Here is a 23,400-nt window from a genome sequence, read left to right as displayed (position 1 = left end):
CAAAATTAGATATTTTTGGTGGGTTTCTAACAATAGTCCACGGTAAGCATTTTTAAACTGGTAATTGGGTTTGTCTAAACTAAGCCCAGATTTATTGGCCCAAACGTAGGACTATGCTGTTTGATTAAGATTGACCGTTGGCATGGTCCAGTCCTGAAATCGAAATGTCAAACCTTTTCTAACATTAGGTGAAGCAGAGGCAGGCTTCGAACAAGAATTGCCAGTGGGTCAGTGGCATCAATGGCTTTAACCCAAAAAAAAAAAAATGCCAAACCCACAAATCGAGCTTTGGAAACGAAAGACTGTTCAAAACGCCATTCAAATCCTATGGTATTGGAAAATTCAATTCAGAAATGAAAGAGAAATGTCAACCGCCCATAGGATATTGCTTCTATATATTTCATTTTTATTTTTTTAATATTAATGATAATAATTAGACTCGCATATGCACAAATTTCAAATTGAGATTAATCTCCATACACAAATTAGAATCGTTTGAAAATAAAAATTGATTTCAACTAAAATCGGAATCAACTAAAATTTAAATGTATCCTCATTTTAATTTTGGACGCTATTTATGGAACTGATCTGCCATAACAGTAATAAATAATTTAAAGGAGAAATTTTTTTTTTTTTTTAAATGGAGGGAGAAACTATTTAATAAATAACAATAATTGAAATCTTTCATAGGGTAGCTATCAATATCATCACTAATGTCAAAAAATACTATCACTCGTGTGCAAAGCTTGTTTGGATGGGGCTTTGATAAAGAGACTTAAAAACATATAATATACATTTCTATATTATCATTACCATCAGAGTCAGACAAGTCACATTCATTATTCATGACATGTTTTGTCATCTGTATGACATGCTTCGTTGTTAAAAATTTGTCAGAGAGAGACTTCTTAGCATTGAAAAGGCCCAACAGGATGAGAAAGAAGAAGAAGAAGAAGAAGAAGAGGAAGCAGAAGAAGAGCACAAGTTATTATAGCGACAGAAATTTTGCCACTGCGACTGTGACAAACGGGTAATCATAGTAAAATACAGGACATGCAAGGCACACCAATCTTAGGTCAGTGTCTTTGAATTTCTCTGTACTGTACTTGCACTGTAAAAATCATAGAAAATCCTACGGTCCAAAAACCTTGCATGGAGGCCCAACTCATTAATTATATGATACTTCTTTCAACACTCATAGGCCCAGGGCCCACTTTTTGTTTCTGTTTTTTTGCCAAGTGACTGTATATATATATATATATATATATATATATATTAGAGTTTGTGTTTTTTTTTTGTTTTAAATCATTAGTTATCCAAAATTTTCTAGCTTGATTATCTGAATTTGCACCGGTAAGCTTACGAAAGGAGGCAAATTGCTCCTTATAAATTATTTAAAGAAACTTTATAATAAAGATTTAAATTCCAAACTTCTGGTTAAAATAAAAAAAATTTTTATCGTCTCATCCCACACTTCAAAAATATTAAAATAAATATTTTCATTGAGTTCGTTATCGCGATATAAATTTTGATAGCCTCGTTGAGTGAAAACAATTATGGAAGTCCACAATAAAATGTTTCATTTTTTTTATTTTATAAACATATGAATTGACATTTATTATGCGTAATAAGATCACAATTTTTCATGTCTCAGAGAAAAAAACATCACAATTCTTCTGATTTTACTAAATTTTAGTTAGCTCAATTAAAATTTAATTTGAATAATAAAAAATTAAAATAATTGAACCGAGTCAAATTATATATATTTATATTTATATAATAAATATAATTATGATACTCTGATATGAACGTGTGTATACATGCATTCAAATTTTCTTTTAGTATAGTTATTTATGATTTGATTTTTAGATTATTTTAAAAAATTCGATTTATATGCCAAAATAAAACCTTAAATAATATAATAATATCTCCAATATATTTTTAATAAGATATTTAAGATTATATATTTAACATAAAAGTTAAAACACTGTTTTTCTTAATAGAAATAAAAAAAGGACAATGAATTGAAACAAGAAGGGTGGCCAAATGTGCTTGTGTATGATGATGGCGTAAGAGTGACGCGGGGCAAATGGTTTTGATGAGGATGCCAAGTCAAGCATAAACATAGTGCTCCATGGAGATGCAACGTATAGATAGTTTTGAGGCAAGGCGTGCAAAAGAGGTGGCAGTTAAATGATGGTTACTAAATAATCTCTCTCTCTCTCTCTCTCTCTCTCTCAAAACGCAAAAGCTAAAATCAACGCGCGTGTACCGCAATTTTCCCTCCCAATCAGACATCATTATTTCCTTTTCTTTTCCATACGTTTCTTCGTTTGAGTCTCATCTTCTTTAAAACCCGTTTCTGCTTTGCCTTCATCAAAGCAAACCACTATTTTCCTACATAAAAAATATATATATTTTTGATTTATCTATTTTTATTTTTTACCACTAATTTAAAACTTATTGCTTTCATCTCTTATTCTAAAAGGTTAAGTTAAAACTACAAAGGAGTTCTCATGTTTAAATTTTGAGTGGAGTAGGTTCTATTATGAAATAGATTAACTCCAATGGAAAGGAAATTTTTTCTATCCAAAAATCCCATAAGCCAAATCAAAGCTCATTGCATAAATAATTTAAAGAAAATCAGAAAATTATAGCAATTTTTTTAAAAAAATCTGGAATATTAATGGTTTTAATTATAAAGTTTTAAAATTTTATAATTCTAAACCCTAATTAAAGCAATTATATATACTCCTTTGTGTTTTTTACTGTTTATATAATTATAATTTTTAAAAATTTTACTATTTACTAATACCTCTTTTGTTCGATTGTCTCAAAAAAAAAAAAAAAAAAAAAAAACCTCTTCTGTTTCATGACTTCTTTGTGTTTTCTTCTAAAAAAATTTTAAATCCATTGCAATAGAAATAGCTAGTATTATTAAAAATAAAAGAAAATAATAAAAATTAAAAATTAAGCAAATTATAATTAGCTTTGTATACATGCTTAAATAATTTCATTTGACTTATAAATATTAGTAATAAAATAATTTTTAAGTTAATAAAAATTATATTAATGAATTCATTATTTTAGTAAATTATAATCATATAAAAATTAATATAAAAAGTATATAACTCTATTATTAATAAATTTTAATTTAAATACAAAATAAATCGAACTCTAAAATTGTTCAAATAAATTATTATTGGAGATTTGAACAATTAAATTATTAATGATAATTTTTTTTCCTTCACCAAACTAAGTTAATATTGGAAAATACCCTTTTAGATTAGTACAGGCTATTAGTGGCTGCCAGAAAGGTTACAGACCTAATTAAAACATGCTACTACAAAAAGCAGAAAGCCTGCCGTGCAATGTGCAATCCCACAGCTGATTGGGACGTGTAATCAACACAGGGCAAAAAGCGCGTGGAGAAAGCAATAACAGAGAAGGTAGTGAAGGAAGTTATATGTCCCGTTCTGCGCCCGGCAATCCAAAATTAAAAGCCGCTTTCTTGTCCCCCAATACATCATTTCGCTTCAACCTGTTTTTGCCCTGTCCCCTCTCTACCTCACCCCTCCACTAAATGCCTCTCTCATTCTCTCTCTAACTAAATATTATTTTCTATTCCATATTTACCCTCAACTCCTCCAGAATTGCCAATAAGTGCGGCCATTCGGTTCAAACGAATCAAATCGAACCTATCCACCTCTAAACCAAATAATTGATCATTAAAAATATAATAACCGAATCAAATCAAATAAACATTAATTATTCAGCTATTTCAATAGTAATTAGTTATTTTAACAACACGCGGTTGTTTGAATAGTTAATAAATGTTTAATTAACTTTTCATAAAATATAAAAAGCTAAACGTTATAAAAATAGAATAATTTTTTACAAACTGTTATCTTAATCTATAAAAGGTAGTTTAATATTATATTACCGAATAATATAAGAAATGATGTTTAGCATTTTTATTAATTAAAATATTATAAACTATTTAAAAAGTAACTCTAACATTATCAAATGACATCTAATAGCATGCTAATTACAAAAATTATGCCATGGAATTAAGTTGGAGTTTGGTGGCCTACAAGCATAGGGATCACTCATGTGACATGCTATATTAGTAATTTGCATGTAACACGAGGATTGAAGGATAGGAATCTCTCCTTTTATTGTAAAAATTATAGTGTAGTAGTGAGCGGGGTTGTTGAATTTCTTATGTTTAAGGCTCAACGATTGTTTGCTTTTCTTTTCCTCTAATATTGAATTTGGGATCATTTTCTATTCTCTTTTCCTTGCAAAATTAATACCATATAAAGGCACCCATGGATAAAGAAAACGAAGGGCTATGATTTGCTGGTTTTTAGAAAATTGGAAAGCACCCTCATTATGTACTATTTGCCTTTTTTCATCATAAAAATAATAATAATAATAATAATAATAATAATAATAAAGAAATCAAGGATAGATGATTTCTAGAAGCTTTATATATATATATATATATATATATATATATAGTTTAAGATTCTAACCTTGTTTGTTACAATATAAATATATCGAAATATTAATATTTTATTGTTTAACCGATCCTATATATTTTCTATTAATGTTATTATTAATAAGTCAAAAAATAAGTCAATGTCAAAAAAGCAAATCAAAAATTGACCTAATTCAATTTTATTTGTTCTATTGTGTAGTAGATTAAAACAATTGGATATCATGTTAACTCATGCTAAGACTAATGAAATGAATCGGACCTAACTTATTTTTTAAAAGTTAACTCGAGGCGAAAAAGATTGCGTAAATCTTATATTTTGACTAAACATCTTACCTCAAATTAATATGGAATAACATACTCTGCATATTTAGGATGGGAACATTTTTCTTAAAAAAAAAAGAATTTTATATTTTCTATTAATGTTATTATTATTATTTACTATAAAGTAACGATTTAGTTTATTTGAGGCCAAATACGTAATAATTGCAGTAATTTTTTAGATTTTTTACTTCTATATATAAAATATTATTTTGATATATAATTAGTATAATTTTTATACAATAATTTTAATATGTAATAAGTGTTAAATTAATTTAATATTATAAATTAAAATATTTAATAAAATAATTTTTCAAATTAAATTACTTAATAAGTACAAGTAAAAGTTGCGTTGAAAAGCAAATGTGATTCAACCCTTTATTCGGGTAAGGCGGTCATTTTGATGGGTTTCCATGTTTACACGTGAGAATGGGGAATCAACGGCCTAAAAAGTTTAGGACACGTTTGAGAGTCTCATCGGCTTATCCTTAGTGTAAGTTGGGAAAACGACATTTGAAGGGCTGTGATTTGGAGACGTCCTAGTTTTGATTGATGGGATGCCTTTACAAAAATTACTATTTCACCCCATTATTCAACCGTATCCTCAATTACACATCAATTTTTTGGATGCTTGCCTAGTTGCCTGCTCTGTGCTCTCGACACGTGATAGCTTCGAGCTGTACCAGAAAAAAAAAAAAATCCTAATATCGTTTTGCATATTTACAGTAAATAAGGTTCTTTTTTCACTATAATTTTAATATTTTTTTATTAATATTAATTTTTGTAAACTTGCCCTAAAAAAAACTCTAAACTTACCCTTAGTCACATGTACATTTTAGTGGGTAATTACTGTTATTGGCATAATCATTTTAAGGTAAAATTAATAAATTATGTTTCTAGATTAACCTTCCATCAATGGCCTTAGGCAAAAGAGCATTGATTACGATATCACAAATGAAAAATGAATTGGAAAATTTGAATTTTAATATTTGATTGTTGGAATTTTATAAAATATTGAATTGGAAACATTGAATTTCAATAGTTGGTTAATTTTTTTTTTTAGGAAAATTAAAATTTTAAACATGTAAAAACATATTTTTTTTTTTCGTCAAAAAAGGCAGGGGACTTAGATTTTTACAAAAATTATATAATGACATTTATCTAGTTTGAATACTCGATCCATATGATTTTTTTGAAAAAATTTTTCTAGACAGTAATTAAAAAAAAATTGAATTTCAATAATTAAATATTAACTTTAGTTATAGCCTAATAATTATTATACTTAATTTTAATTTTTTTGATTCATTAGCATTGTTTATTACTCAATAAATCAGTGAAAATATAGACGGTCGAGAGAGTTCTCGACACTTTCTACATAATTTAAAAAATCAACACTAACACTGTGTTGGCATATTTTTAAAATTTTTAGACGAAGGAAATAATGTATAAAATCTTATAAACATTATGCAATTAGATTGAAATTAAAAAAAAAAAAACATACGATAACGTATTGGAGTTTGACTATCCCTTTCCTCAACGAAGAAAATCAATAATTTAAGATGAAATCCTCAATATACCCTCAAGAGATCGACGGTTTCCCTTTTAACTAAAAAATAAAGAATCCTCAACTACTGATTTGTGTTCCCTGGAATCGTTCGGCGGATAATTATTTATTAATAAACAAAATTATAAAAAGAATAAAAAAGGGGATATGGAGTTGTTTTTTCGTTTTAAAAAAGACATTATTTTTTTTCAAGTGCTTATTTTAATGCATAGAGTTTCACATCAGACAGCAAATAAGCTTTTGTTGCTTTGTGCCAAATGGAGGGTCCTTAGCTCTCTCTGCTCTCTCTCTCAATTTCTCTTCTTCTACTCTTCTCTACTGAATCAAACAAAAGGCATCAATTGATCTTCTCTTCTTCTTCTTCTTCTTCTTCTTCTTCAGTTTTATTGATTTAACCAGGTACAAAGATATTCCACGTTTTTGAGGATTTTTGGGTATTTTTGTTGTGTGTTATTGATTTTATGAGTTGTTTTTAAGCCTATGTTTGGTTGTTTCTTAAGAAAACTGAAGGAAAATGAAAGTCAAAATTGAAAATGTTGAAATCCTCTTGTTTGTTATGTTGGTTTTGCCTTTTTTACAGTGAGAAGCCCAAACGAATTTTTAAGCTCAGTTGAGTGGAGGAGGTTCTTTGTGTTGATGCGTTGTGAACGGCTTAAAAAGTTAGCTCCATTTTCCTTTTCTTTCTCACCACCCAAACATAGTTTACATATTTGCATAATTTTTTAAATTTTTTTAGACATTTACTCGGGTGGTTTCGTTACGCTTTGTTCTATTTTTTGACATGCAATTATCGTTATTTACTGCAATCGCCAATAAGTTTGGTAGAAATGCGTTATTCTTCTAATTCGGTGAATATATATATTCTTTTTGCGATCCCTGAAAGGGTTTTAGATCTTTCCTGCTTTGAACAGTTATGCAGCTTGATTTATAATTTTTGGTTTAACAGAGTTTTAATAGTATCTTTTTAGCTTAGCTTGAATTCTGCAATTTGTATTCGTGCAATTCAGATTTTCACATTTATTAATTATTCATCAGCCATTGATAATAAATCAATATTTATCACTCTTTTTTTAAAGAAAGTTCTCTAATAAAGAATAGCTAATGTTACTTTGAATTATCTTAACTTCATGTGGTTTATAATTTTAGCATATCCCTAAAGATCTGATGATGTTTGCAGTTTTAGTTTCTAGTTTGTCCTTGTTGCTTTTAGCATCGCCCTTTAACACAGTAATTAGTGATCCAATGGATTTTTGGTTAGACTAGGCGCTTTCACGATTAATCAAACACCACTGCGTTATTTGAATTGATTGATGGCCAGCTGGTTTGAATGTGTCTCTGTTTAAGTATTTGTCCTTTATTTGAAATTCAATGATTTTATATACATGATTAGCCTCTTTAGGATTTTCAAATTGGTTATATTTTCTAAGGAAGAATATTGTATGCAATGAACTTAAGCAGGTTACAGAGAATTCTGAGTGTTTTTCTTCTTAATTCTGATGTCTTCACCACTGCTTGGTGCTGTGGAGGAAGAGGGTCAGAGCAATGTTACTTTGCTGGCTTCTTCAACCTCCGCAGAAAGCACATGCCAGACCGGCTCTGAACTAAGAGAGCGAAACTATATGGGATTGTCAGATTGTTCTTCTGTGGACAGTTCGGTAATCCCTGCTGCTTGTGATCAGAACAAGACTCGTCTGATCCTTAAGGCTACAGAATTGCGGCTTGGGCTTCCAGGATCACAATCTCCTGAAAGGAATTCAGAGCTCTGCCTATTGAGCTCTGCACAACTGGATGAGAAGCCCTTCTTCCCTTTGCACCCCTCAAATGAGCGTCATTGCTCTTCAGTACAGAAAAATGTTGTTTCGGGTAACAAAAGAGGGTTCTCTGATGCTATGGATGGGTTCTCAGAGGTGAGAACAAGTGAACACCTGACTTTTTACTAATGTGGACAGAATGACTTTTTAGAATGGGTCTAACTTTTTCATTACCGATATGAGATGCAGGGCAAATTTCTTTCTAATGCAGAAGTGAATGTGATGCTATCACCCAGACCCTCTCCAAACTTGGGATTGAAACCTGGTTCTGTGCTTGAGAACTTTGGGAGTCAAGCAGCTAAAGTGAAAGACACTGTCGCCCCAAAATCAACACAGGAAAGGCCTGATGGAACAAATGAGACCAGACCGAACCACAGTGCTTCTGCAAATAACAACAGCAGTGCACCTGCTACCAAGTAAGTGCAGACTGCAGAGGTTCTATTGTCTGTCTCTTAACTATGAGAATGATCTCTAGACTCTAATTTTTCTTCTTTGGCAGGGCACAAGTTGTGGGTTGGCCACCTATCAGATCGTTTAGGAAGAACTCTCTCGCCACCACATCAAAGAACACTGAAGAGGTGGATGGAAAAGGAGGGCCTAGTGGTTTGTTTGTAAAGGTTAGCATGGATGGTGCTCCTTACTTGAGGAAAGTTGACTTGAGAAACTATTCTGCATACCAGGAATTATCTTCTGCCCTCGAGAAGATGTTCAGTTGCTTTACAATAGGTGAGCACAATCAAAGTTTCAACTTGAGATGGAGGTTATGCTTTGGGGAAATTATTATTATGTAATACCATCTGAACTGATTTTCATGGATATTTCTTCTAGTCTTCATCGATCGAGTTACTGCTATTCCATTATGATGTCAGGTCAATATGGATCTCATGGAGGTTTGGGAAGAGAGATGCTGAGTGAGAGCAAGCTGAAGGATCTGCTTCATGGCTCAGAATATGTTCTTACATATGAGGATAAAGATGGTGATTGGATGCTTGTTGGTGATGTTCCATGGGAGTAAGTGTTAATCCACTATAAGCATTTTTCTTCCTCTTTAGATTCTGTCTTGCCCTGTCAAAAAAAAAAAAGAAGTGATTTCTTGTTGAAAACAATCTTTGTAGTTCCTCAGCTTTAGGAAGTGATTGAAGTTTAATGCTAAGCTCAGGAAGTTATTTTGCATCATTAGCATGTACGGTTATTTAGATGAAGTCTGCTTCGGAAGCAGGATGCACTCGAGGAGACTTAAAATTTTTTATGTGTAATCAATCTTTCTTCCATTTTGGTTGGGTTGTTTTTTAAGATCACGAACTTTACATGAATCTTGATTTGTGAAGCTGAATTATAATCTGTACATTCATTTGTAAATATTACAAGGGCATAAATGTTAAGAACTTTGTCTATCCTTTATTTGTGCACCCCAAAGTTGTTGGAAAAATTATGTTTTGGTTACATTTGCATTCATAAATGAATAACTACTGGTTTCTATAACATCTAGGATTAGCAAGGACAAGAAAGACAATTAGCAGTTCAAACTAGTGTATAAATGTTAAGAATATCCTTCATTTGTGCATCCCAAAGTTGTTGGAAAAAATATATTTTGGTTTGAATTTCCACCATGGCATTCATAAATGTAGAACTACTGCTTTCTATAACATCTAGGATTAGCGAGGACAAGAGAGACAATTAGCAGTTCAAGGTAGTGTGTTCTTTTGGAAAGGGTCTTCTTTTCTTGATCTGTAGTAAATCAGCAGATCGCCTAGAACTGATTGTTGATTCATGTCCTAAACAATCTCACATTTCCAAATTTCATTTGTCTGTATTTGTACAGCTTGCATATCTTTTCTCTTTCTATGAAGTTAGCTACTTTTTTCAGTGTTCAGCTCTATCATATTTGTCATGAATTTTTGACCTATTAAATTTTGAAAATTTTATTTGGGTAACTTGTAAAATGCATGTGCGTTCTAATTCATTATTGTACTTATCAGGATGTTCATTGATACATGCAAGAGGCTACGGATTATGAAGAGCTCTGATGCAATTGGCCTAGGTGCGTATATTTGTGTTATGAAGTAACTACATTATGGATATTTTGTTGTTCAAACTATTAGGAGCAGGCAGAAACACCCAATACATTGATATTATGCTCCAGAAAAATTCTTTGTTTTAAGATGAGTTATCCAGATCGTGTAAAATTTGCATTGGAAAAAAAAAAGCTTCTTTTCTTTAAGGAGTGTGAAGAAAGCATTCTATAAAAGTTTATGCGGTTTGTGATGAGTATTCCTCTTATGGAAAAAAATAGTAGTGCAGTGCTCGGGAATGTTAGAAGTAACACTTGGCTTGACTCATAATCAAAAACCGTAGGGGATATAGATATACATGCATAGGGGGAGGGAGAAAAGTTTCATTCTTGAAGACAATTGTGTTATTCTACCTCCAGATAAGTTGCCTCCTCAGGACTACCGATAACATTTTATTCTTGAAATGAACTTCAAACCCAATTAGTTTTGCTGTGTGTCATCCAGCAAATAGTTTTTTCAACCTGATAGGGCCGATGCATTGAAAAGTTTCTTTGTATTTTCTGGAATTCATAATATATTGCTGATCTATCTTAGCTGAAGTGAAAGTAGGCTTATGGTAGCCCTAGCATTTGGTGAATGAAGTGTAATGAGTTGACTATAGTTCTACCAAATTGAAATCAAGTTCTAAATCTATTATTGTTTCTCAATGTCGGGTAACTTAATCATGTCTTACTTACTACCTGTTCAATCTGGTGTATATTTATGTTAAATTTCTCAGTACTGGGCTTAATTGTGAAAAATTTACTATTTTTCTCTTTTGCAGCCCCAAGGGCTGTAGAGAAATGTAAGAACCGGAACTAGCCAGCTGCACATGTGATTAATATTGTCTGTCCAGCAAAATTGACGGTTGAAAATTTGGAAAATGGTACAGAAGCTGATGAATTCACATTTCCACTAGGACAGCAATGATAGGGTGCTGGACCAGATATGATATCATGGGTATCTGTGTGTTTATTATCTTTACTGTGTTTAAGTTTTTGTTGTCTAAGCTCTGTAAGTTTATAAAAAATTGGGGAACTCCAAAGACAAGTATTTGTATGGTAAAAATCTGGACAAGTCTGTCTAAGTCTGGACAAGTTCCTGTTTTCGAACTCTCCTTACAGGAACACTGAAGAGTTTGTAGTTTGTAAAGTGCATTGTTTGTTGAACCTTTTTATGTATGTTTGTATGATAAAAATCTCTTATTCAGGCAATAATAGCACCCTGACTTTATCTGTAATAAGGTTTAAGTCTCCTTGCAGTAATATTTTATCAACTACATTGGTAACTTACAAAGGAGAAATTAGCAATTTACAAAGAATTGAACATGATTTAAGGATTGATTACTCTTCAATAATGTCCAATTGAAGCAATGTGTGTTCTGTGCTTTAACAATTGAGATATTGTCAGCACTATTGATAGGGTTGGTCAGGCAGTAGTGATTACAAGCATGTGATGCTCAGTTGCTATGGGCTGCATTATTTATCTGCATGCATAATAATTTATGTGTAGCCAGAAACTGAGTATGGAGGGGAGCACTTGGTTGTTAAAGGTCAGCAGAAGGCATTGACCTACGACTGGACGGTACCATACCGTACAGGGGACATTAGGTATGACCTTAGCTAAGAAAGAGAGGTCTCTGCATAATTCAGTTGAAGGCAATATTGTCCTTAACTAGCTGGTTTTTTAAAATTTTGAACTATACAATAATAAAAGCAGTACACAATTATTGGTGTAAAACCAAGAAAATGCAAAATACCCAGATAAGGCCAAATGTGTTGTTTAAGCCTTAAGGAGTAAAATACTGAAAATGATGGAATTGGACGACATTGATAAGATACGACATTTGGCTTTGTGCAAAACGACAGATGAATGAATGAAACTTCGTCTGGATGATATGTTTTACTATATGACCCATTGGCAGTTATGAAATGAAAAGTTTAAGGCATTTTGAGTCTAAATTCATGGTAGAGGTAGGCAAAACGTCTTTTGATTGTCTTTTCCAAAAGAAAACCCTATCAATTACCAAACTCTCCAAATGCACTGAACCTTAAACATAAAAACTTTCAATAATTAACCGAGTAAGATAACCCAAATTAATGAATAATTGGAGGCTCCACCCTTTTTCTTTTTTTCTATTTTCTTGTAATATACAAATATTATTTTCTTGCTTCCAATCTGAAATGTTATATAATACTGCATTTTCTTCTCAAACAGAAAATTGAAACTAGTCATTGAAAAATATATCAAAACTCCATAATTGGATGGTTAATTTCACCATCATCAAATCTAGGACCCACATCCCTTTTCTTGTCTTATTTCAAGAAGATAATGTAAAAAAAAAATGCAGGAGGATAATAGCCTTTTGACATTTAGTTTCGCTTGCTTGTCCATTTCAAATCCATTCACCACCCCAATCACCAATGTAAATTTTGTTGATTACATTAAGGATAAATGGATAGTACAATATTACATGTGATTTGGGTAAGGCATTATTTGGTTATCTGTTGTACCTTTCTCAAAACACAAATCTAAATATTTCTTTGTATAAATTTCCTTTCTGGTGACATTTTTTCTCCAACTTATATGTATTTATGCATATTAGTGACAACATTTTCTGATCAAAACCCATCACCCGATAATACATTTTTAAACAGACAAACATGGAATTGTAGCACATGCAAAAAACATTTTCCTTGAATACATATACTTCGAAATTTGAAGGATAGAGCATTTGTTGGCAACTCAAGCCCAGTCCTCAACCACCAATTTGGTAGGTGTCAATCAAAGATTCAAAGTGGTTTTTTAGTACTCTAAATTCGCTTTTCTTACTTTAAACTGAAAATTTTTTGAAGAAAAATGGATTAATGGTGTATAAATATCAAACTACTTTATCATAAGATCCCAACTCAGACCTCCGTTTTAAGAGATACCGATGTAGCTCGAAACTTCTATAATGTTTATGATTTTTGTACATTTGTGTTTTTAAGAGTTGCATTTCTGTGAAATTGGTTGCACCAATATCTTCCCATATTTTGTAAAATAAAAAAAAAAAAAAGAAGAAAAAGAAAGTATCCAATCATTTAAAAGATTGGATCTTTACGCATATAAATATGGACAGATTCTGTTCAAAACCCATGACCTGGCTCCAAATCTGAGGCCCATTCCTTCAATTACTGGTCTGAAAAATGTTAGAAAGGCCATCCTTCTGCAAATTTAGAAGCAGAGTTATGGCAAAGTTAAAAACACCCATTTAGTGTTGGAAACAAAGACAACAGAGAAGAGTGGTAAACTTACAGGGAAGTAAAAAGAAGACAATCTTTGAATTCAACATTTATAATATAGCCTAGTTAAAAAATTGAATAATAATCATAGTTTTTTTCTGTCATTTTCATATGATTGCAAAATGAATTCTAGGGTTTTAGATTAAAGAAATGATACTGTGATCTGTAACAGTAGTTAGGCAGATGCACAAATTTCTTTTTAATTTTTTTCTTACAATTATTCAATCTTTCTTTTTCTTGGATATGATTTCTTGGGAATTGGAGTGGCTAAGCATCAGTTGGTAGGAATAATATATAGTTCATGAAAATAGGGATTGGTTCAGAGAAATTCTTGCTCTAATCACCATTTTTCAATTCCCACCATCACCTTCTCCCATAATGGGTTCTTTGACTCTAATTATATGTGATCATTGCCAACAAATGACTATGTTTATTAAAATTAAGAACCCACAATCATTCTACAATTATTATTATTATTATTATTATTATTATTTTATACAAATAATTACTCTAGTTGCCATGTTCTGATATGTTCATCAAAATTAAATTTCTTTTTGAAAATTTTTTTATACTTAATTTAGCTATAGAAGGTGTGTGACATCCCAGGTTTGGGGCACAACACCTTAGGCGAATCCCACATCGGCTACGCACAAGGTGGAAGTCCTATACATAAAGGGTGGCAATCTTGAACATGGTAGACGCGTTTTGGGCTGGCAGAGCGGAGGTTTTCCCTGGCCCAAAAACAAAATCGTGAGGGTTCAGGCCAGGTTTGGCACCCAAAGCGGATAATATCTACCATGGGCTGGCACCCAAAGCGGATAATATCTACCATGGGCTGAGCTGTTACAAGGTGAGCTATCAAAAGTAGAATTTTAGTACAAATGAAAGTATAGAATAGACATAAATATGCAAATCAATTTTAGGTAAAATGTTAAATTAACAATATAATTTTCAGTCAAAATAAGCATTTCCACATGGCTTGTTCACCTAAATCTTGCAGTGTGTCTAACAAAATTAAAGCAGTTTGCTAACCATACCAAACCCATTAATGACCATTAAAGAATCATTATCTTTAACTGTTAATAGATTTAATACGCAACTTAGAAAATGAAATGAAGTGCTATTAGGATTTGGAAGATGCCAATTTCAATATTATTGAATATTACTATTACTATATTAATTAATGCAAAGTAACCTTCTAAAGTATAAATTACCATTTGTTTTTTGGGTACTTTTCCGGTAAAAATCACCATCAATTAAGGTATGATAATTTAGATTAGGTTAACCTTAGTGTGTATTAAAAAGATTAGATTTTGATATATCTTGATTGTGTTTTTGACCCATCAAACCAAGGATATGATTTTGGGTCCCACTTGGTTTTTAATATCCTGAGAAGGGAGATTATGACAGTCCATAACAAGAGTCAAAATTTTTTTATATAAAAATGTTAAAAAAAAAAGTAGGCTACCCATTCTAGTATATGGTAGTGTGGTGCCCTTTAATTGATTGATTTTTGGTCCGTTTTGTTTTAAATGCTACCGGCCAAGCAGCAATCTTTATTTACCAACAAATATTCAAACACAATTTTGACATTAAAAGCCTATTTGGGTGGAGTTGGAGGAGCTGTAAATCGAAATAAGGAAAGGTAAATAACTTACGTGTTTGTTAGTACCGTAAACAAATTAAACTCTTATCGAATTATTCGAAGTTTGATTTTGGTTTTGAATTCGGTTTCTAAATGAATTAAATTTGAACAAAAGCTTAGGGTTGTTAAATAAATAACTTAAATTTTAGCATAAAGGAGTTCCGCTCGATAACGCGCGCAACCTCGAATTTTCATATAAAAACTCGTTTGAACTCATATCAAAATTTCTTAGCCAAATTTGAACAACTCAAAGTTCGGCTCAATTCGGTTCATTTACAGCCCTAGTGTTAGTGAAAAATAATAGTAAATGAAGATAACTCTCACCTTACCAACAAAGTGTAATTAGAATGGTAAGCGACCTCAATTTTCGTTAGATGAAAATCAAAATTATAGTACAATAGTTAATTATTTGATGAACCGAACCTCAAAGATTTTGTAATAAATTTTGAAATAATACATATAAAATTATAATAGCAGTCAAACCTTAATGACTTCATATTAATTTGCCCCAAAATATTTGGATTTGAAGTTTTGGCTAGAAGATGAAGCCATTGGGTGGCTCCATGCTTGCCGGTTCAAGGGAGAATCTCTATCCTGAGTCACAAGTCTACCAAGATTTTTACACTGCCCAGTCATAGCTGGCCATGTAGGGTCCTAATTGTAAGAAACTTACTGGGCCAATCCGGATCCAAATGATTAGGATCTCAGGAAAAATATGTCATCGCTTCGCAATAATGCCCTCTAGTACATAGCTTATGATGCTAAATTTTTCTATCGTGACCATTTTTTTAGCACAATAGAGAAGTCTTAATAACAGTAAATGCTACTTAATTCAATATCTTTGATATTTAATATAAATTCTGTAATTATTTTTATTTAATATAATACCGTATACATATTTCTTTTATAAAATATTCGATCAATTTAACTTTAATTTATATTTTAAACTCAGTAATCTAAAAATTCGGAAGAGGAAAAGGGACGAGGTAGATAATTATATCAGTTTAACTCTTGGAATCTACATTGCATATCAACTTATTTAAATTGGTTCTTCAGTCACAATTCCATAATTTGAGAATTTGTGGTACTATTAAGTCAAGAATCTGAAGCACATGAAAGACAAAAATGGTCGTCTTGGTTGATGATGACAGAATGTTGTGTTATTTTACTAAATTGGCCTCATCATCATTAATTTTTTGACATCACTAATTTCTCTATACCAAACTTAATTATATTGATATAAGCTTCACCTAAATATTAATTGACCTCAAATTAATAATGTCAAACTTTGACATCCATTTCATTATTTTGTCATTTTCAAATGCTTGGATAATGCAAAGGACTTGCCAAGAACTTTGCATCAATTTCTATAAATCAATATCAAAAGCACCAAAAATGGTGGCCTAGGTGTAATTTTCTTTGAGAAACAAAAAATAGAAGTGTGGGAATTTTATTCATGCAGTGCGTGCATTTAAGCGGGTACCTGACACGTTGTCATCTTTAATAATGTGAGAGCAAACTAGAGAAGAGATGAAACCAAAATTTTGGTGAGAAAATGAGAGAGCTGAGGACCAAATTCGAGTAGGACCCAAATATAAATTGTTATGAAAAATAAAGAGGAATGCAACATTAACAATAATGTGAGAAGCTATTTTAGTTAAAAGGAGACAATCACATGGCCACTCATCTTTGTCACTGGAGAAATTTTTTGGTGGAAAATTTGGAGTAAAGGACAATATGGGAAGGGTAATTACTTATTGCAGGTTTTAAGACAGAGGCTTTGGGACCATGTTTCAATTTGCCTCAGTCGCTATCAATAATAGTAGGAGTAAAGGGTTGGTGCTATTACCTATATATCCCTTATACCCTATTCATTGAGATATCCTAATTTAATATGTCATCCCCCTCCCCCAACATCTCAACAACAAACAGGAAGGAAAGCTTTCGCTTTCGAGCTCATTAATGCCACAGATATCAATTCTTAAATTAATTAGTTTCTATGCAAAATAAAAAATTTCTCCAACTATTTCAATTTTAACCTTTCTTGAACCCAACTTCCAATAATTAATCAAGTTACTTAATTATGACAACTCCAGACTTTTAGTAGTTTAAAATTAGGTGTATTCTCGTATTAATTTATGTGCAAGGAAATTAATTTTTTAAATTGATTTTAAAAACTCCTTCAAGAATATTTCGATTATAAGGAAAGTTAAAATTTTGAATAATAACTCCATTAACTCTAATTATACACGTGGATTTATATTATTTTATAATTCTTTAATTATTTGATTATTGTTCAATCTAGAATTTATATGTATTTCTATATTCTATAACTTCAAACCAAGTTACATAAAAAAAATAAATAAAAAATATGAAATGGAAATTAAATATAGAAAGATACCAAAGCCACGCCGCCGCCAGCGCACCCAAAATCAGCAGTTTCAGAAATGCGAGTGGAGAAATGGAGAATGACATGATATTTAATTATGTGACTAATCTTAATTATGTAATGGATTAAGTGATTTGAGATCCCAATTTCTCAGAAACTTAAGTAGTAAAATATTGCACATTTAGGATTTGATCACATTGACACATGGTGTCTTTAGTCTGTTGTTGAATCATAATCAATAATAATGAATCAACCACGTTCTGGTTAGATCTATTACAATATAATTAATTAAAAATTATTTTGATTCACAAAACAATGATCTTCCTGAAATAATTTTAGTTTAGATAGTATTTACGTTTTTTGGAATCCATTAATTATATTAATTAATTGATTTTTATTTTGGATTAATTAGTTATATCGAGCCAACTAAATACTTAAAATTCATATTAAATAATCATAAACAACTAAATACTTAAACATTAACCTTACAAAATTTAGACATATCCTATATGTTACATAAAACGTTGGGCAGCCAAATGTTGAAATTTAGGTCATAATTAGGAGAAAGAATTTATAGAATTTAATTTTATAGATATGGCATAATTAATTAATTAATTAATTAATTAAAAAGAGTCAAATTGCATATGAACAATCCACAAATTGGGGGTGTGTGAAATGATGGGATCTTTTGCATATGGGATGTCCAATTATGTCATGTGGCATGTGGGCATTTGTATAAAATTCTAAAAATAATTTCATTAAGGACACCCTAAACAGAAAATCTTATAAATAGAATAGAACCTGCCCTTGTTGATTAAAACTAGATAAATATAGGGTAAGAGTTGACCCACCATTCACGTGCCAGTGAGTGTATTGGAGGGTTTATGCCCTTAAACAGGGTATGGTATGGCCCTATAATTTCTTAGACAAAGCCCAAATAATAATAACAATGTGCTTAAGATACGCATAAAGTTGAACCCACATTTTCTATTCTATTGGTGGTCAAAACTCAAAAGGGTTGGTCATCTTTGGATTATTTATTTATTTATTTATTTATTTCAATAATATATATATATATATATATATATATATATATATATATATATGATTATATGGAATGAGTCTGCAAGCAGATGCATCTCTCTCTCTTCCATCACCTAAACCAATAAATTATAACAGAAAAATAATATGCATATTTTTAAAAAAATAAAAATGAAATTCAACATTATTTCCATATTTTAATAAATACATATTGCACAAAACGATGAGCATTATTGAGTCTAATACACCATGTGAGGGTCCATTAGAGATGATCACTTTTATTATGGGCGGCAAGTTTTGTTTCCTTTTACGTTTTTGGATTGTTTAGAGGACTTCTTCACTTACCGTATCACAAAAAGTCGAACAAAAATTAATATTTTTTTTATTTATTTTTAATTGCTTTCTTTTCCTAATTTTTGCAATAAAAAATAAAAAATAATTCCCATAAAAAAACAAGCAGGTAGGGAAATTTTGTTAGTAGGATTTTTCTTAAAATGTGTGGTCAACACAAAACACCAATCATTAATTAGAAAACTTTTATAAAAATTATAAATTAAGAAGAAAAAAAAAATCAAGCCATATGGATTAAGATAACTAGATAAGGAACTTGTCTATCAGTGATTACGTGGGCATCACACATGGTATGCCAAGACCACCGTGGATGGCATGTAGGCTCTATTGAGCTAATGACATACCTACATTTGGCATATGAGTTTATTCAAATTTTTTGAAAGTAACATTTCGTTCGTAAGAAAAGAATATACATGATTTATCTTTTATGAAAATGCAATTACACCATAGGATTAGGGTAAAACAATAATGAATTAGTTAAGTTATGATATGATGATTACATTTTTTATAATTCAAAGGAAGATTTTTATGAACTGTTGCTTGGATATGGAGTTTTGTCATGGTCTACACGTGTAAAGGAATGGTAGGTTCCTTTCCTTCTCCTTCACCTAAATGCTTAAAAAGTAGAAATCTGATTTTTGACTATTTTACCTTGCATGTGATGTGCTGCCAAATCTTCCTTGCTTCTCTACATATAACACCATTTTTATATTACATTAGTGGAGGTTAACATCAAATTAATCTCTACAAGGTTAAAAAATAATCATAAAAAAAAAAGCTACTAGATCGAGTCTCTAGCTAGTAGCTACAAGCAATGAGAGTTGATTCATCCATTTTAGCCTCTGTTTCAAAATGATATTCGCTCCCTACCAAAATATAAATCCTCTTTACATAATTATTTTATTTGAAAATATAAAAAAATAAATGATTTTGAATATTTTAAGAAATAATAAATGATATTTTTTAATATTATATTTATTTAAATTAAATAAAATAAATACTTTTGACCATAAAGGATAATTTTAATTAAATTACTCTTAGTTAGTTTTGTTATAATATAGAAGAATTTATTACTTCTTTAATTCTTATACAAAAACTTTAAACGATTTATATTTTAAGACATATAGAGTATATCTTTTTAGATTTTGTTTTAGGAAATATTTAAAAGTAAAAGAAGTCATATATACTGTTAGACAAAGTAGTAAATTATTGTCCAAATTACATTATATTATTGAGTGAATAGACTGTACTACCTTTAATTTATTTAAGTTGCAATAAATCTACGTTACATTATTATTGGAAATGTCCCAAAATAATTTATATTGACGAATAGGGTATTCCTAGAAAGTTAACTTACATGGCTAACTTTGCTTATACCAAACGAGTACTTAAATTGGATAAATACTCATGAAACACAATTCTATGAAGAATTGGAATAAAAGAGAAGTAAGCCGACAACGCAGGGCCAAAGAATGCAGTGTTTTTGTTGTTGAATTGCAGCCAAATTGGAAGGAATAGAGAATAGGAGTTGAGTGTTGTCTCCCACAACATAAGCACTAATAAAATTTGGCAAAACACCACCAACTCCCTACCCCATAGCCCTTCCAAATCAAACCAAAAAGTAAAAAACGTACTCAGTTAATTCTCACACGGAAACCTAAAGATTGTAATTAATTAATTAATTAATTAATTAAAAAGTGGAATCACTTTGCCTAACTCGCAGTAATAATTCAAAAAAGATTAGTTGAAGATTAGTAGAATGAGTTTATTCAAGGAAGGAGTTGACATTTTGACACATTCTGTCCATCGGGTTCGTAGTTCTCGATGTTCAGAATGAGGTCAGCTAGTTTGTATGCCATCTAGATAAACCAACGGCGTTAACAGCGGTTGCCTTGATTAGACTGAGATGAAACGGTGACGGTGGCAGTGAGGGCTGTGACATTGTGGGTGACGCTTATTTTCGGGAAGGAACTCTTTCCTGAGACTGAGATTTTGGTTTTACTGACTTTAATAAAGTAATTAACTGTTGCTGGCTCTGGCCTCTGCCTCATTCATTGGACTTCGCGGCCTAATCTCCCTACTCTAATTAAATTCTTTTTTTTTTTTTAATTTTATTTTAAAAATGTACTATTAAATTTCTAATTTCTAAATATATTAAAATAAAAGTTAAAAAAGAGATGTTTCGTTTTCGTTCCAAACCGAAGCCGACGATCTCAACACCATCGTTTGAAAACCCTGTAAGAACCGTTCAATTTGTGTATCACCCTTCTTAGGAACCAAGAACGATAGTTCCAGGATCGAAATCAATAGGAACCTGGGTTAATTTTTTTTTCCTATATCAAAACAAAAGGAAGGGAAATTATTTTTCTTTTGTCAAAATTTTCCTTTCTATATGTAATTGAGAATTATAGATTTTGACAATAATAATGAGCAATTTGTTTACCTATAGTAGATACTTGATATTTAATTTTATGGGCTTAATTAGATTTTATTTTTGAAAATTTTAAAAATTTCTCCTTGTTTGGTGACTCAAAACTCTTATTGATAGTAACTCAACACTATGTTTGGGAAGGAGAGGAAAGAAAATAAAAGAGGAAAATAAGGAAGAATTGCATTGTTTATTTTCTTTCCTTCCAATTTTCCCTTCTCCCCGTACAGACTGTAAGGCTTTGTGGAGAGCAAGGGTGGGGAAGAGAATTGTAAAGGAAGAGAATATTTATTTCCAATGATTGTTTGAAGAAGGTCGAAAAGGATGGGAAAGCAAAAATAAGAAATATAATTTTTTTTTTTTAATTTTGTAAATTAAAAAAATGAAGATTTAAAATATAAAACTACTTTTATACCCTTATATACTTGTAAAAATAATAGTATTTATTTATTTATTTATTTTGAGTAAAATGGTAATTTTAATTTAAGTGAAAGTAATGCCTCCCCATGGTTTCTCTCCAAGAACATTTTGGCGAACCGAAGGCCGTTTTTTCCAAGCAGTAGAAAAAACTAGTTTTCGTAATGACGTTTCTTTTCCCCCCTCTCTATCCATAGCAATTTATTCCTGTAATTTCAAACAGGCAGTACTTGTTTGGGAGCGGGGTAAAATTGAGTGGCTATGGTTACGAGTGATGTGAAATAAGTAGCATATTTAATTGATAATTTTACTCTCACTAATTTTACCTTAATAATAAGGGAAGGGCATATAAGGAATTTTACCTTCAATCACCTCTCTTTCACAGTTTCACTTCATTTTCGGGTGAAAATTTTGGTGGTCCCAGGTAATTGATATTCATCTGTCCCTCCCTTCACATATCAGATTCACCAGTGTACCAAAACAGGCGCAAACGACATAACTTTCCCTCTGCCTTTCGGCTTTCACTTCTCTCTCGTTTTCACTCACTCCCTCGCAAAGGCTTGGTTTCGTTCTCCGTCTATACAATAAAACAATTTTACACAAATTTTAGATTGCAGTTAGAAGAAAAGCATATGATATAATAAGAAGATAAAGAGTGTAACCCAGAAATCTCGTGATCCGTACTTATTAAAACGGTAAATTTGATATGGACCCTCTATTTGTTAACCCGGACCCGCAGTATATAGAAAGTTTCAATTTTGACATGTTAAGAAGGACACAAAGACCTAAAGAGGGGCCTGTATACGGTAGTAGTCTCAAAACCCCTGACAACTCTATACAGGACTAGTCATGTGGGTGTCTGAGCCACTCACAAAATCTGACTTCCTACTACACTCCATTTAATGGTTTTCACTTTCCTTTGCATTTATATACGGTAACGGGTGACCTTGACAATATGGCCCTTTTTACCACTTCCAATCTTTTCACTGCCGTAGCCTGTCCATTGGCAATCCTAGGTTCGACCTCCTACACCTATTATTAAAGACTTACTTACTCCATGAATTATTTTTTAATACATTTTTATTTTTTAAAGTGCATGGAAATGTAAATGTTAACAACCTGTATCTTCTACAACCGCCGCTCCTGTGGTCCCACATTGCAAGGGCTAACTGTTTCAGATTCCTTTCACTGATTATACCATCATGACAAAATCATATTATTTGATCAACGGTTGATTATGCTAATTGCAGATTTTGAATTTGCTTCTCAGGAACACTGGATAATTAACCACCCTCCCATCACCATACCATATGTTCGAATGCATGCACGGCAGAGACAAACCCGACATTTCCAGTTCTGATCCTACTCTCAGTTATGAAAGTGAACGCCACGCATTCAATGCTCATGGAGATCACGTGAATTTAGTTTAATTCGCGTGCAGTAACGGCGCGTGAAACGAGATTCTTAAAAGAGCATGGGAGCATATAAGAGTTGGTGACCAGTTTACAGGTCGTTGGCCATAACGTGGTCTACAGTTTGGCTTGAACTTTGACCGGCTAGGTAAAAATAAAACAACCACGTGCCGGTCACCTGGGTA

The 23,400-nt window shown here is 31.4% G+C and overlaps 1 protein-coding gene across 2 annotated transcripts; it reads left to right on the top strand.

The window, feature by feature from the left end:
• Window positions 1-6,594: 6,594 nt before the first annotated feature.
• Window positions 6,595-11,491, top strand: LOC105630756 (auxin-responsive protein IAA9). 2 transcript variants are annotated; one of them, XM_012212697.4, is made up of 8 exons: window positions 6,595-6,785; window positions 6,967-7,045; window positions 7,845-8,293; window positions 8,387-8,613; window positions 8,697-8,923; window positions 9,067-9,208; window positions 10,177-10,238; window positions 11,033-11,491. In XM_012212697.4, exons 3-8 carry the CDS (start codon window positions 7,883-7,885, stop codon window positions 11,068-11,070), a joined length of 1,107 nt encoding a protein of 368 aa, XP_012068087.1. In that variant the 5' UTR covers window positions 6,595-6,785; window positions 6,967-7,045; window positions 7,845-7,882; the 3' UTR covers window positions 11,071-11,491. The 2 variants fall into 2 exon arrangements, with proteins under 2 accessions (XP_012068087.1, XP_012068088.1); XM_012212698.4 differs by lacking the exon at window positions 6,967-7,045 and having other exon boundaries at window positions 6,614-6,785.
• Window positions 11,492-23,400: the final 11,909 nt, after the last annotated feature.

The sequence above is a fragment of the Jatropha curcas genome, chromosome 9 (assembly GCF_041381405.1).
Source record: "Jatropha curcas cultivar XTBG-Jc1 chromosome 9, XTBG_Jcur_1.0, whole genome shotgun sequence".
NCBI lineage: Eukaryota > Viridiplantae > Streptophyta > Magnoliopsida > Malpighiales > Euphorbiaceae > Jatropha > Jatropha curcas.
Note: the sequence above shows the minus strand (reverse complement) of the source record. Positions and strands in the feature narration are given on the sequence as shown.